Here is a 16,562-nt window from a genome sequence, read left to right on the forward strand (position 1 = left end):
GCGAGCGGGGCCGGGTCCCCCGCGCGCCGAGGGGAAGGGCACCTCGGGCTCGCGGGCCACACCTGGGGGGCCGGCCCCCCGCGGGCCGGGCGGGTTGGGTGTCCGCGGGGGAGTCCCCGGTCCCTGTCAGGCGGGGCGAGACCACGGTGCTCGGGCCGCGGGGGGGAGCGTGGGCACGCGCGGCCGGGGGGAGGCGGCCCAGCGCGCCGGGGCTCCCGCCGCCGCCCCGAGGGCTGGCTGACGGCTCGGGAGGGAAGATGGCTGCGGGGCAGCCGCAGGCCGCCGGCCGGGCGCGGCGCGGCTGAGCCCCGCTCTCCGGATCCCCCTCCCGCGGTGGGCGCGCCCGCCCCGGGGCTCCCGCGGGCCCCCGCCCGCCCCGGCGCGCGGGGCCGGGAGCCCGGCAGTTGGCGCGAGCGGCGGGCGAGGCTGCGCCGCGCGCGGGCCCCCTCCCCCTCCCCGCAGGTCCCCCCCGGAGCGCCCCGCGCCGCCCGCTCCCCGCCGCCAGCCCGGCCCGGGCGCCGCGGCCGACAAGGTCAGGAGACGAGAGGCGATGAGCGAGTGCGGCCGGAGAGAGCCGAGCGGAGGCGGCCGCGGCGGGGGTCTGTCCCCCCCGACCGGGCAGCGGGACTGGGGCAGGCGCCGGTGAGGACGAGGAGCAGCGGCGGCGGCGGCGGCGGCGTTTCCTCCTGCCGGACTTGCCCTCGGGGGCCTCCCCGTGCGCGCTCCGGAGCGCAGCCCCGCCGGGCAGGGGCGCCGTGGAGGATGGGGCCGGGGGGCCCGGCCCGCGCTGGCACCCCGCAGCCGTCGGCCCCGGGGCCGTGGAGGGCCCGGCCGGCGGGCGGCGGGGGCGCCTCCTGCCTGTGGGACGGGACCAGCTGGCTGTTGTGCTACGGCTTCCTCTACCTGGCCCTCTACGCGCAGGTGTCCCAGTCCAAGCCGTGCGACAGGACCGGCTCCTGCTTCTCGGGCCGCTGTGTCAACGCCACCTGCCTCTGCGACCCGGGCTGGGTGGGGGACCAGTGCCAGCACTGCCAGGGCAGGTTCAAGTAAGTGTCTTCGCCGGACCCCGCACCTCAGCCCTGCCCTGCCCCCGTCGCGACACCCCCCACGCCGCGCGGTCCCGGGGGACCGGAGGCCGGAGCGGGGCCCGCGCTGTTCGCCTCCAGCCCTGGCGCCCAGGGATCCCGGCCTCGCGCGGAGCGCTGACCCCCGGGGACACGAAGCTTTTCCCGATGGTGCAGATGTCCGCAGCGACTTCAGGTCCCTTGCTCATCAAATTTCCACACTCAGTTACGGTGTCAAAACGTTTGTTAGGACACTGTTTTTGAACTGTTAGGACAAACAGTTTGTTAGGACACTATTTTTTAAATCAAATTCATGCAAGTAATTCATGGAATACTTGCATGCTATGAAACATTCAAATAATACCGAAGTATAAAGGGTACAAGTTGTGGTCTAGCAGTACCTTGCTCTACTCTCTCTAATCTCTACAGAAGGTGGGGGTCGAGGGAGGTGGTAACATTTGTTCACATGTTAGTTTATTCAGTACTAGCAGTGATGGGTTTACCATGTGTCAAACACTGTGCAACCGCCTTACGTCGATTATCTCATTTGTTTCTCACAACTTTGTGAGTTAGAATTGTACTGGATTTCCAGAGAGAAATCGAGGTAGTTAATATAAGTCATTTGCCCAGATTGCACAGTAGTAAGGGCAGAGTCGTGATTCTAAGTCAATTAGCTTGACAACAGAATATCTACTTTTAGCTAAAAAACTATGTTGAATTTGCTAGGATAGTCTAATCGAAAAACACAAGAGTGACTTTGGGTTAGATAAAAGGATGAAATACCTGGGCTTCTTAATGTGGTGAAGATAATGGATTTTGTAATTGGTTATTTTGCTGTCAGCTGTTGTGTGGGAGAATCACTCTCGTTTTTCGGAAGCTCAGGGCCCTAAGGAGTTAGTTGGCTTTACAACAGTAAAGATACTTACCTCCTGTTGGTTGATGTTTATTGCATTCTTTTCTGATATAACAAGAAATGAGTGAAAGTGAGGGAGCAGCAAATAAGATAGTTAAGACCATTAGGGTGCCATTGGACAACTTGCAGATAGCTGTCATGAAGTGAGGCAACTTCTTAGTCTTCTAAACATTGAATATGAAGTCCGCTGGCAGGTTTGTTGTTCTGAAATTACGCTATCCTGATTACCGTATTTATTGTTAGCGTGATATAAAAATCTGAAATGTCTCGGGCTCTAAAGCAAAGGTAGAAATATGGTTCACCTTATTAACATAGGAAAAATTCCTGGTAGTTTTGAACATAGCATAGTTTTCTTTTTCTTTTTTAACCTGCTGGTTAAAACAATGTCCCTTAAAACCGATTGGAAAGGTGTATGTTTTCAAGTGGAACTTTTAAATCTTAGGTAGGTATTACTATTAAAACTAATTTACGGCAGGCTTTTGGAAGTCAAATCTCAGGATGAAGTTTAATGAAATTCACTTGTAAGCAATGGGTTGAAATGTTTCCTAGCATCATACTTTCACAAATTAGCATGGTATTGTACTTTTTAAAGCACCCTCTACAGATTTGGAGAGGTGCTAATTAAAAGTCATAAAAGTTGTTGCCAGATGAGGAAAGCTAACTTATTGAACTGTGCTTGTTAGTAGCCTTTTTAAGTTTTCTTAAACTTCTGCTGTGACAATAGCAGCCAACTTCTTTACCTATCAAGAAAGAATTTTGAATATATAAACTGGCAGCAAATGAAAAAAGTCACATCCATTTTTTACATCTTTTACACATAAAGAGGAAGGTTGCCTGATTCATGTAATTCAGGGATATTGGCCTCTTCAGAGATGTGCTCTATTTGTCTAAAGAGGACAAGGATTGCTGTAGTCCTGAGAAGCTCCTGTCTACATTTTATAGTTGGGGAACCTGTTAATCAGCTAGATGGGCAGGCTGTAGCCTCGCTAGAAGATGTTGTCCCAGTTAATGAAAGATCACAGATCAAGTTAAAACAAACTTAAATAACATAGATGGTGTTCATAAACATAATGAGTAAAGGAAGAGTAGCTTTTTAAAATATAGACATAGTTAAATAACAATAAACCCTGAACTAATAATTGAGTATTCATTTCCTTGGAAGCTGTTACTTCTATGATTCATTGTACTCTATTGGTAAGTACTTTTTCATTTCTCTGTAGAATACAAGCTATTAATTAGAGTAAAAATAACTGGTGCAACTCTGTGTTATGTATGCAACTTGTTATGTGTACTCTTAGGGGTAAAGAAAACGTGGTGTTTAATGTTAAAGGGATGAATCAATTTAGAAGAATTCTTCCTAGTGAAGTACATGATAAGCTAAGAAAGATTTATTTGAGGGTGGTGGCTTGTTTTACCCAGCATTTAAAGTAATCTAACACAGTGGGAAAGACTTTACCTTGAAATTTCTCATTTCGGTAATTACCTTGAAACTCTTTTACTAAACTGAAGGATAGCAACGTAATAGACATCAAAAATGATCAATCTGGTAAGCAGGTGTCAAAATTAATTGGCTGGTTCCATGGTAACTCAGATTTATTTCTACTATAGGGATTTCACTAGGGTATAAGAGTGTTCCTGAAATGCTTCTTTAGAACAGAAGATTGTTGGTTGGGGGGCAGAAATGCAAACTCAAATATGGTATCAAAAGTAGTACTTGAGTTCTCAGCATTAATTCTGGTCTTCTATTTGTTTCCATTTGAAAAGTATTAAACACAGAATTACAAGCCATTCCTCACATAGATAAAACAAAATGAACAATGACCTTGAGCTGAAGCTAGGCTGAAAGACTTAGGACTAAGAATCAGAAAGGACAGTGTCAATTTGAAATATAATAATCAAGGATTTGATGTATGCTAGTTTGAATTATATTTACTTGAGTAGCTTAGTATAATGTTAGGCTAGAAAACATTTTGCTATAAACTCTATGTGAATGAGTGACATTTTGTTTTAGAAGCTTGTTCTTTAATTTTTGTTGAGCAGTTAAGATTTATATTTATATAAATTTGTGTTCAGACTTGGACATTTTCTTGCTAATGTGACAGTAGTCTGTGACTTAATTTTCTTAGGGAAACAAAATAACCTATATTAATGCTCTGAGATTGTAAAATATCTCATATTGTTAATAATTTTTAAATGTAAATTTATTATTAAAACAACTATAGAATATTTCCCCAAAATTATCTATTAAATATTATATGTTCAATGTATATAGATTTTTTTTAACTTCTCTTAGGTTAGTCAAATATGGATACTGAATTTCACACATTTATAATGGAAGTGTTCTATTTCTAATGGCAGCAACATGAAGATATAATATCAGGAATTAGGTTGCTACTGTAATAAAAAAGGGTAAGGTAAAGGTGTACATATTTTTCCTAAAATATTATTTAAAAAAAGTATATATATATATATATATTTGAAATCCTCTTTATTAATAGTACAGAAACTATCAGTAACTATGAAGTTAAGTTGGATATTCCCTGTCCCCAGGTCTTCTTTATTTTAAAATATGATTGTAATATATAATTTCTACATAATAATGTGGGTTCTTTCTACATTATTAAGACATATAGCCACATAATAGACATTTAAAATAATTTAAATTGGGGTGTTTCTAAGATCCTAAATTGATAAAGTAAAATACTTGTGGTAGCATGGTTTTCAGGACCACAAGTCTGCTTGATTTGGCTCTTTTAGTATCGCTCCTCCTTTTTTTCTGCACTGGTCTTTAAAGTTCCTTGAAAGTGTCACATTCCTTTTGGCCTCAGGGTATTTCACACTTGCTATTGCTTCTCTCTGAACCCTCTTCCCTATCTGGTCTTTGTGTGGCTGATTACTAAACATCTTTTAAATATTAGTTTACACTAATATAACTGTTTATTATTTATACAAATCATTTATTATTTATTATGTTACCTTTTATTATGCACTCAACACTATTTTTCCTTTTTAGTACTTTCAAAATGAGTTGTTTAATTATAATGTTTTCCTTTATTTTTAAGAGCTTTATTGTGGTATAATTGACATACAATAAACTGTGCAACTTAAGTTTTGACCTATGTATATATCTCTGAAACTGTCACCACGACCAAGATCACAGAAATAGCCATCAAACCCAGAAATTCCTTGTGCCCTTTTGTAATCTGTTCCTCTCCATACTGCTGCCTCTCCCTGTCCCCAGGCAACTGTAGTGAGCTGCTTTCTGTCATTATAGATTTATTGGCATTTTCTAGAATTTTATGTTAAATGGAATCATACTTTATATACTCCTTTTTGTCTGGCTTCTTTCACGTAGTACGTCTATTTTGAGATTCATTAATGGTGTACACAAATTTATTCCTTTTTATTCCTGAATAGTATTCCAATGTATGGATACATCACCACACATCATTCACCTGGTGATGGACATTTGGGTTGTTCCCAATTTTTGGCTATTCTTTATAAAGCTGCTATGAACTTTTATATAGAATTGTTTGTATGGACAGATGCTTTCAATTCTCTTACGTGAATATCTAAGAGTGGAATGGCTGGATCATATGGTGGTGGATAAGCATTTTACTTTTTAACAGATTAACAAACTATTTTCCAGAGTAGTTATTTACATTCCCACCAGCAATGTATGAATGTTCTAGTTAGTTCACATCCTCACCAACACATGGTATGGTATGGTCAGTCTGTTAAATTTCAGTGGTTTGCATAGATATGTAGTGGTATCTCACTGTTTTTTAATTTGCATTTCCCTAATGACTAATGATACTGAGCATTTTCTCATGTGTTTACTTGCCATCTGTATATTTTTTTGGTGAGATATCTGTTCATATCTTTTGCACATTTTAAAAATAGTGTTTTTCTTTGTTATTACTGACTTTTATGAGTTCTTTACATATTCTGGATACTAGTTGCTTATCAGATATATCATTTGCAACTGTTTTCTTCCAGCCTGGCCTTTGTCTCTTCATTCTCTTTCTTAACAGAGTTTTTAAAGAACAAAAGTTGTAAATTTGATGAATTCCAGTTTGGCATTTTTTTTCTTTTATGAATTGTGCTTTTGGTGTTTTACAAGAAACCCTTTACTCAATCAAATTTTTCTTTGATTTTTTTTTTGATAAGTTTTGTAGTTTTAGATTTTGCATTTAGGTTTATAGTTCATTTTGAGTTAATCTCTCTGTATATGGTGAGAGGTATGGATCTCGATTTTTTTTTTTTTTGCATATAGATATTCAATTTTTCTAGGACCATTCTGAAAAGACTATCATCTCTGCTAGAGTGGCTTTGTACCTTTTGTTGAAACCAGTTCATACGTTTGTGTGTCTATTTCTGGACTCTGCTCTGTTCCACTGATCTATTTCTACATCCAGATATTGTCTTGATTATTATTATTATTGCTTTATAAGCTTTACAAGTGTTGAATTCAAGGAGTGTAAGTCCTTCAATTTTGTTCTTTTCAGTTATTTTGTCTACTCTAGAGCCTTTGTGTTTCCATATGATTTTCAGAATCAGTTTGTCATTTTCTGTAAGAAGTCGTGCTGGGATTTTATCTGGGATTGTACTGAAACTATAGCTCAATCTGGTGGACAGTTGATACCTTACATAAGTTTCTCATCCATGAACATGGTATATATCTCCCATTTATTTTAGTCTTCCTTAATCTTTCAGCAATATTTAAAAATTTTCCAGTGAACGTGTCTTACAAACTTGCCACCCTAAGTATTTCATATTTTTTGAAATGTAAATGTATTTTTAAAAATTTCAATTTCTGATCATTGCTATTATATGGAGATACAAACTGATTTTTTATATTGATCTTAAATCCTTCAATTTTGCTGAATTCACTTATTAGTTGTAGGTTTTTATAGATTGCTTATGTTTCTTACATAATAATAATTCCATTATCTTCAAATAAAGACACCTTAGCACTTTCTTTCTAGTCTGGATGCCTTGTATTTCTTTTTCTTGCCATATTTCACTGGCTAGGACTTCCATTACAATGATGTATGAGTGGTCAACCATGTCTTGTTCCTGATTTAGGGGGAGAATAATCAGTCTTTAACAATTAAGTGTGATGTTATTTGTATGTTTTTTGTGAATCCCTTTTATCATTTGAGGAAGTTTCCTTCTATTCCTAGTTTGCTGAGAGTTTTTATTAGAGATGGATATTGGATTGTGTTAAATACTTTTTCTGCATCTGTTGAAATATTATTTTGCTTTTTAAATTTGTTAATATGATGAATTATATTGCTTAATTTTTGAATGTTAAACCATCCTTACTTTTGTGAGATGAACCCCATCTGAAATGATATAGTTTCCTTTTTATATATTGTTTGGATTGGATTTATTAAAATTTTGTTTAGAATTTTTATATGTATGTTCATAAAGGATATTGCTCTGTACTTTAAATACCTTTGTTTCAGTTTTAGAGTCAGGTTAATACTGGCTTCATAGAATGAGCTGGGACCTTCCTGTTCAGTTTGCTGGAAGAGTTTGTGTAGAATTGGCATTATTTTTTCATTACATCCTTGGTAGAATTCACCAGTGAAGCCCTGGAGTCTTGGCATTTTCCTTAAATCCAGGTTCAATTTATTTAATATATACAGGGCTATATGATTAGAATCTGTTAAGATTTATTGGCTAGTGTGTAGTCCATCTTGGTAAATTATTCTTATGCATGTGAATAGAATGTGTTTTGTGCTGATTTAGGGGGGAATGTTCTATAAATTTCAATTAGGTCAAATTGGGTGATAGTTTTGCTTAAGTTTTTTAAAAAATCTTTTTGATTTTATACTTATATCAGTTCCCAAGGGAGGGTTATTAACATTTCCAGTTATCATTTTGTATTTATTTCTCTTTGCTGTCTAACCTGTTAATTGCTCACATATTTTTGAAGCTGTTTTATTAGGTGCATGACATTTTGTGTTATAGACTCTTGATAAATTGACTCTTATTATGAAATGGCCATTTGTTAAAAAGACTACCCTTTTTTCATTGATATGTTTTTACCTTTGTTGAAAATCAGTTGGATATCTTTATCTCTAAGAATTTTTTCATTTTTTTCTGTTCCATTGATCCATGTGTCTTTCCTTTTGGAAAATCCCTCTCCTTTTTGACTGCTGTGTCTTTATAGCAAGTTGTGAAGTTAGTGAGATTCCTTCTACTTTTTTTTACTTTTGAAAATTTCTTTGGTTATTCAAGTTTATTTGCTTTTCCACATATATTTTCGAATCAGTATGTCAATTTCTAAAAAAAAAAAAAATCCTGCTGGGATTTTGGTTGAGATTGTGTTGACTCACGAGATCTTTTAGGGAAGAACTGCCATCTAGACAATATTGAATTCTCCAGTCTATCAACATGATATATTTCTTCCTTTATTTAGGTCTTTATTGATTTCTCAAATCAATAAACAATGTTTTGTGTTTATCAGATATAGATCCTGCATATATTTTGTAAGATTTTTGCCTAAATAGTTTATGTTCTTTGATACTATTGTAATTGGTAGTGCTTCTTTTAATTTCAGTTTGTAATTGTTCATTTTCATTATATAGAAATATAATTGATTTTCGTATATTGACCTTGTATCCTGCAGTGTTGCTAAAACCACCTAATTTCAGTGGTTTTTTTTGTAGATACCTTGGGATTTTCCACACAATCGTGTCATTTGTGAATTGAGAAAGTTTTACTTCTTCCTTTCCAATTATATGCCCTTTATTTTTCTTCTTGTGCTATTATATGGCTGGGACTTTCAGTCTGATGTTGAATAAGAGAATGAGAGTGCCACCTTGTTCCCAATCTTAGGTGGAAAACATTCAGCCTTTTACTATTTGTTATCATGCTGGCTTCATGCTTTTTTGTAAGTGCTTTTTATTAGGTTAAGAAAGTTACCTAATATTCCTAAATTTGAGAATTTATCATGTATGGATGTTGGATTTTATCTTGTTTTTTTACTGTATCTGTTGAGAGGGTCATTTGGTTTTTCTTCTTTAGTTTATTGATACTGGTGAATTGATTGATTTTCAAATGTTTAATCAGTCTTACATTTCTGAGATAAACCTCATGTGGTCACAGTATAGTACACTTTTAATCTATTGCTGGATTTGATTTGCTAATACTGTGTTGAGAATTTTTGCTTGTGTTCATGAGATATTACTCTGTAATTTTGTTTTTTTTGTAATGTCTTTGTTTCTCTTATCATGATAATGATAGTCTTACAAAATGAGGTAGGAAATACACCCTGTTTTCTGGAAGAATTTAGGTAAAACTGGTTGTACTTTTTTCTTAAATGTTTGGTAAAATTTACCAGTCTGCTGGGCCTGGAATTTCCTTTGTGGGAAAGCTTGCCACTATGAATTCAAAGTTTTAAATAGATGTAGGAATATTTATTGTATCTATTTCTTTTGGAGTGAGTTTTGGTAGATTGTGTCCTTCAGAGAATTGGTCCATTTCATCTAAGTTTTTAAACTTATGGACATAAAATTGTTCATAATATTATTGTATTCTTTTAAAGTCCTTAGGGTCTTTAGTGACCCTTTTTCCATTTTGGAAAAGAATTTTGTTAGGTTTATACCTAAATTTTTCTGATATGGGTAGTTTGAAGTTTTTTTCTTGCTTAGTTTGGCTAGACATTTATTAATGTTACTTATTTTTTCAAAGAATATGTCTTTGGTTTCTTTGGTTCCCATTATTTTTTCTTCTGTTGTTTTAAGTTTCATTGATAACTGCTTCCTTTGGTTTTAATTTGCTTTTCTTATTCTAATTCCTTAAGATGAAAAGCTTATGGATCATTAATTTGAGATGTTTCTTCCTTTCTAATAAAAGCATTTTAATGCTGTATGTGTTCTTCTAAGCACTGCTTAGCTGTATCTCATATATTGATATGTAGCGCTTTCATTTTTATCAGTTCAGTATACTTTGTAATTTTCCTTGAGACATTCTCTTTGGCTTATGTAAACCTATTGTGTTTAACTTCCAAATGTTTAGGGATTTATCAGAGACTTTTCTATTCACTTCTAGTTAAATTCCATTATGTTTAAAGAACATACCTTGTATGATTCTAGTTCCTAAGAATTTGTTGAGACTTGTTTTCTGGACAAAATGTGTATCCTGGTGAATATTACACTTGCAGTTGCAAGGAATGTGCATTCTGTTATTGAGCAGAATGTTGTAGAAATGTCAATTAAGTCACGTTGGTGTTTGGTATTGTTCAGATCTGATATTCTCTCTACTTCGTCTATTAATTACTGAGAGTATGTTGAAGTCTCCAACTATCATTATGGATTTGTCTTATTGTCTCCTTTTAAAACTACTGTCAGTCTGGCTTCTTGTATTTTGAAGCTTTTTTTGGTAGGTGAATATACAATTAGAATTACTGTGTCTTTTTTGTGAATGACTCATTTTCATAATATAATTTCCTCTCTGTATTTCTTTGGTAATTGTTTTTGCTTTGATATTACTAGTCCCTCTATTATATAATATATATATATATACTCTAATACAATTTAATAATCTTTGACTTTTTATTCTTTTGTGAGAGTATTTACACTTTATGTATTTGGATATTTTTTGGCATTCCATTTAAATTTTCTGTTGGCCCTTTGGGTGAAAATGTCTTTATATATTTTTTTAGTGGTTGTACTAGTATGCTAGTGATTATGATATGCATACCTAACTTTTTATAGTCTATTCAGAGTTAATATTACTTTAGGTAAAATTAAGAAGTTTTAGAACCATATACGTCCATTTATCCTCCCCAATTGACCTTTGCTATAATTGTCATATGTTATCATATCTACATGTATGGCAAACCCGATCAGATACAGTTACACATTTTGCTTCTGACAGTCATACATATTTTAAATAATTTAAAAGGAGAAAAATAGTCTTTTGTATTTTCTTAGATATCCAGTCTCTCTTTTGCTCTTTGTTTTTCTCTCAGATAAATTTCCTCCTCAGGTCTTGTCCCTTCAGTTTGAACCACCTTCTTTTGCATTTCTTTTTGATCATGCCTGTTGCTGATGTATTGTCTTAGTTTTCCTTGGTCTGATAATATTTTATTTTGCCTTTTTTATTGAAAGATATTTTTGCAGGTGTAGAATTTTGGGCTGACAATTCTTTTCTTTCAGCATTTTAAAGATGTTGCTCTTCTCACCTCCATGGTTTGGATGGGAAATCTGCATCATTCTAATTGTTTTTCCCCTATATATGATGTCATTTTTCTTTAGCTGCTTTCACGATTTTTCTACATCTTTTGTTTTTTAGTAGTTCAGATTATGAGGTATCTGGATGTAGTTTTCTTTGAATTTATACTGGTTACAGTAACATTGTGAATGTTCTGTTATAGGTTCTGGGTCCTGTTATCCCCTGGGGAATGTTGATTTATTTATCTATTTACTTATTTATTTTTATTTAGTAGGCAACTGACTACTTAGATCCAAGTAGCAAATTCTGTTTTGCGTTCTGAAGGTAGTGGTTCTAATCTCAGTTGCATTTTCAAAGCTTGAATCTGAATGCACACATGCCACTCAGGGATTAGTCTGAGACCTGTGCAGTGTTTTAAATTTTAATTCAGTTCTCAAAGCCTTTGCTAAGCTGCTTTTGGGTCTGTTCCACACATGAGCAACTCAGATTGAGCCTGAGTCTTGTGTGGATTCATATACAGAATTAGGGAATTTCCATCGTTAGCTCTCTCTTCCTTGGGATTTTTCCCATACTCTTTGGCTTGCAAGGAAATTCCCAGTTATTCTTGCTGGAAAGAGAATTTCTAAGATTTCATCTGCATGTGCATGTGCTATTGCCATTCTTTTGAGGTTTACCATTCTTACTGTCTCTATGGCCATTGTTTTAGTAAAAGTTCTAAATTTTTCTTTCTTGAATTGTTGTAGCAGCCCTTTTGACCTGTCTCTAATTTTTCCCCTGCTAATCTATCCTTTATTGCTATAAGAGTTTGCTTTATAGAACACAAATTTAATCTTATCTTTCCCTTACCTCTAAGAGCTAGAGTATTTAAGACAGTGATCTGAAGGTTTATCATGAGGAATCTATTACCATTCAATTTGCCTTCCTCTAGGTAATTTATGAGTTTCCTCTGGCTTTCTTTCTTTTTGTCATTAGTTTTTAGAAATTTGATTATGATGTGTGTGGCTGTAGAATTCTTTGAGTTTATCTTACTTGTTTCTTCCTCAGCTTCTGGCTTGGTAGGTTTGTATCTTTTTCAACATTTGGAAATTTTTCTGTTATCATTTCTTAAAATATTTTTTCAGCTTGGCAGTCATCCTCTCCTTCTGTGACTCCAATGAGACAAATGTTAGATATTTTGTTACTGACTTTTAGGTTACTAATGTTCTTTTCAGTCTGTTTCCTCTTTATTCAGATTGGATGGTTTATTCTATATGTTCACTGATTCTCCTGTCAGCTCCTTTCTGCTATTGGACCCATCTTGCGAGTTTCTATAAAAAGTTTCATTTATTATATTTTCTGTTTCATTATCCTTTATATCTTCTTTTTTTTTTTTGCTGGAAGTTTTATTTTCGTATCTGTTTCAAATGAGTCTGTAGCTGCTTGTTGGGCCATTTTTCTGATACTGTTTTAAGGTTCCAGATAATTCCATCATCTTTATTAATCAGTGATGGTGACTGCTGATTATGTTTTCTCAAATGAGTTGAGATTTTCTTATTTCTTGATATGACAAGTAATTTTGGATGTATCCTGGATATTTGGGGTATTGTGTATGAGACACTGGTTTCTGCTTAAATATTCTGTTCTAGGAGGCAGTCAACTCATTTTGGTTCATATAGACAACCTTCACTTTTTAAAAAATAGCTACTTTATTGAGTTACGATTTATATACTTTAATGTTCACTTTTTAAAAGTGTGTGATTCAGTGGTTTTAGTATTTTCAGAGAGTGGTGTCACCATCACCACTATGTAATTTTTAGAAACTTTCATCATATTATAAAGAAACCCCGTACTCTCCTTAGCAGTCACTCCCCATTTCTCACTAACTCCCCTAATCTAGGCAACCACTAATTTACTTTCTGTCTTTATGAGCTTGCCTATTATAGACACGTCATACAAATGAAATGATACAATATATGGTATTTGGTTACTGGCATCTTTTGCTTATCATATTTTTAAGTTTAATTCATGCTGTAGCATGTATCAGTACTTTGTTCCTGATTCCATTGTACAGATATTTCCACATTTTATTAATCCAGTCATCAACTGTTATACATTTGAGTTGTTTCTACTTTTTAACTTTTATAATATTGCTGCTATGAATTTTTTTTTGTTAAGGTATTATTGATATACACTCTTATGAATGTTTCACATGGAAAACAATGTGGTTACTACATTCATCCGTATTATCAAGTCCCCACCCATACCCCATTGTGCTGCTATGAAATTTTGTATGGGCATGTTTTCATTTCTCTTGGGTGTATACCTAGGAGTATGCTGTCTCACATTTGGGCCGAGATTTGAAGGCTGATTTAGTTTCCAAAGCCTTGACTATGCTTTTCTGCCCTGCTCTGCTTGCTGGCTACCCAGAGACCATTCTGTAACGCAGATGGCATTCCATACCATATTTCAGTTCTAAAAGTTTTTGCTGTGTTGAGTCTGATCATTTCCGCTGTGGGCCACCAGAGGGTGTATCTAGGACCTCATACACAGATTCAAAGCATCCCTTTTTTCACCTTCCTCATCTTTGTAACCTCTTCCCATAGTCTTATTAGGTGGATGACAGGTGCTGACTCTGCTGTCATTTGCTTAGTTGAGGGCATTTGCTTAGATGGTCCACAGCCTCTGCAGCCGCTGTACCCCCATTGATGAGAAGCAGGGGCAGTATTCTTTGCTGATATTTGCTCAGTGCACAGCAGGGATGGTTGAAGGGACTCCACCCCAACATTCTGCCCCTGGGAGAAGGGGGAAATAACTTATTTTTATAGATAAAATATAAGCATGTAAAAAATGAAAACATTGTGTAGATTAGAGACTTTCAAATTGATTCTATATGTCTGTCATAAAAAAATAGACAGTTTAACGAATATTCATATTTGACCTGATTGTTTATAGTTCATAATGTGTGATCAAAACTGAAAGTTTCTGTGATGACTGCCCTTGTACTGTTCACCATGTAACTTATTCACTATGTAAGAATTTGTTCACCATGTAACAACTTGTTCGTTATGCTTCAGAAGATTGGAGACTGTTGAGAATTAGGCTTGGGGTTGATTAATGATTGTGCATTGAGTCCCCTATACAGAATTTTATTGTTGTTAACAACCATTTGATCAATAAATATGAGAGATGCCCTCTCAAAAAAAAAAAAAATAGACAGTTTAAGACATTATCCATGTTCCGATGTGTGCTTAATGCCAGGCCTCATTTGTACTTTTTTGATAATATAATTATGCCAATAATGAATCTTTTTCCATAAAAAATAAAAGTTATTATTCCATTTCATATAAAATAATATTAATAGCATTGAAACTAGCATTTTAAGATAAATTAGGAATTTAGAGGAGAAGTAGAATAATGTGGTGGAAAAAGCTTTTACATATATTGCTTTTTTTTATTGCTGATGAGAATCCTATGAGGATTGCTATTATTATTCCCATGTTATAGTGGGAGGAGAGAATGAGAGGCCTGAAGCAATGATTTATGCAGGCTGCTGGCTCCTAAGTGACAGATGAGTTGCATGTCAGGTCTGTTTAGCTCTTTCTTCATATCAAGCCATTCTTACCCCTCAGTAAGAAGTTTCTCCTTAATTACAAACTCATGATCTTCTGGATTTCTGGGTAGTATAGGTGTTACTTATGGTTATGAGTTTTGGTACCAAACTAATATGGGTTTGAGATTTATTTTTGCCAACATGCCATGAAGTTTACATGGATTTGCTTTGCTGCTTGATCAATTTTATCTCATTAAATTTTAAAAACAATCTTTTGAAATAAGTACCATTGTTGTAACTATTTTATGCACAAGGAAACTGAGGCTTAGAGAGGTTGAGTAATATACCCACTTAGTGCCCAAGCTGAGATTCTCATAGCTTTTCTGAAGTTTTGTCTATTTTGGATTCTCAGTCACATCTTTTTCCTTTTTTAGTGATAGCAACAGAAAAGTCTAAGCTTATCAAACAGTTCTCTGTGATATAGCAACATTCTATCTCCAAGCTTGTTGAGTATTTGAATATATATAACAGGAGTTTTTGATGTCAGGTTCCTAAATGGGCTGCAAATGGTTGGTGAATCTCACATTTGTATGCAAAATATTTATATGAATTTTTCTAGGCACGTGGGTATACAGCTTTTACAAGACCTCAAAAGTGATCTCAGATCTCAAAATCACTGTGTTATAGGATAGAAACCCAAATAATGGTCACTGTATGTACAATTAAGAAAACCTTTTTTTCTTCAACATGTAGAATGATTCCAAATGTAGTTTTTAAATTTATTTTTTTCAAAAAAGCTTAGGATGATTATACAATGAAGATAAAAATTTCTCATTATTAATTGCTCAAATAACTTGAATATCTATTATATATAGATACATATGGATAAAACGTATATATATATATAAAAAAATTTTTTTTGTTAAGGTATTATTAATATACACTCTTATGAAGGTTTCACATAAAAAAACAATGTGGTTACTACATTTACCCACATTATCAAGTCCCCACCCACACCCCAATGCAGTCACTGTCCATCAGTGCAGTAAGATGCCACAGATTCACTGTTTGCCTTCCCTGTGCTACACTGTTTTCCCCGTGACCCCCCACATCATGTGTACTAAACATAATACCCCTCAATCCCCACTTCCTTCCCTCCCTCCCTGCCCTCCCATACCCCTCCCCTTTGGTAACCACTAGTCCCTTCTTGGAGTCTGTGAGTCTGCTTGCTATTTTGTTCCTCCAGTTCTGCTTTGTTGTTATACTCCACAAATGAGGGAAATCATTTGGCACACTTGTCTTACTCTGCTTGGCTTCTTTCACTGAGCATAATGTCCTCCAGCTCCATCCATGTTGTTGCAAATGGTAGGATTTGTTTCTTTCTTATGGCTGAATAGTATTCCATTGTGTATATGTACCACCTTTAAATACTATTGGTCTACTGATGGACACTTAGGTTGCTTCCATTTCTTGGCTATTGTAAATAGTGCTGCAATAAACACTGGGGTGCATATGTCTTTTTGAGTCTGAGAAGTTATATTCTTTGGGTAAATCCAAGGAGTGGGATTCCCAGGTCAAATGGTATTTCTATTTTTAGTTTTTTGAGGAATCCATATTGCTTTCCACAATGGGTAAACTAGCCTACATTCCCACCAGCAGTGTAGGAGGGTTTCCCTTTCTCTGCATCCTTTCCAGCATTTGTTGTTCTTAGTTTTTTGGATGGTGGCAATCCTTACTGATGTGAGGTGATATCTCATTGTGGTTTTAATTTGCATTTCCCTGATGATTAGTGATGTGGAGCATCTTTTCATGTGTTTGTTGGCCATCTGAATTTCTTCTTCAGAGAATTGTCTCTTCATATCCTCTG

The 16,562-nt window shown here is 36.6% G+C and overlaps 1 protein-coding gene across 6 annotated transcripts in view; it reads left to right on the top strand.

Moving 5' to 3' along the window:
* Positions 1-472: 472 nt before the first annotated feature.
* Positions 473-16,562, top strand: part of ATRNL1 (attractin like 1) — a 750,424-nt gene continuing 734,334 nt past the window's right edge. For 4 of the 6 annotated variants that reach the window (XR_008999031.1, XM_036898417.2, XM_036898415.2 and 1 more), the window contains exon 1: positions 473-1,046. Coding sequence is in view for 5 of the 6 variants with exons in the window: in XM_036898417.2 (XP_036754312.2) it covers positions 763-1,046 (284 nt within the window). In the remaining variant the exon portion in view is untranslated. The remainder of the gene's footprint in view (positions 1,047-16,562) is intronic. The other 2 variants (XM_036898416.2, XM_036898419.2) reach the window with 1 other exon arrangement.

This window comes from Manis pentadactyla, chromosome 8, assembly GCF_030020395.1.
Source record: "Manis pentadactyla isolate mManPen7 chromosome 8, mManPen7.hap1, whole genome shotgun sequence".
Taxonomy (NCBI): domain Eukaryota; kingdom Metazoa; phylum Chordata; class Mammalia; order Pholidota; family Manidae; genus Manis; species Manis pentadactyla.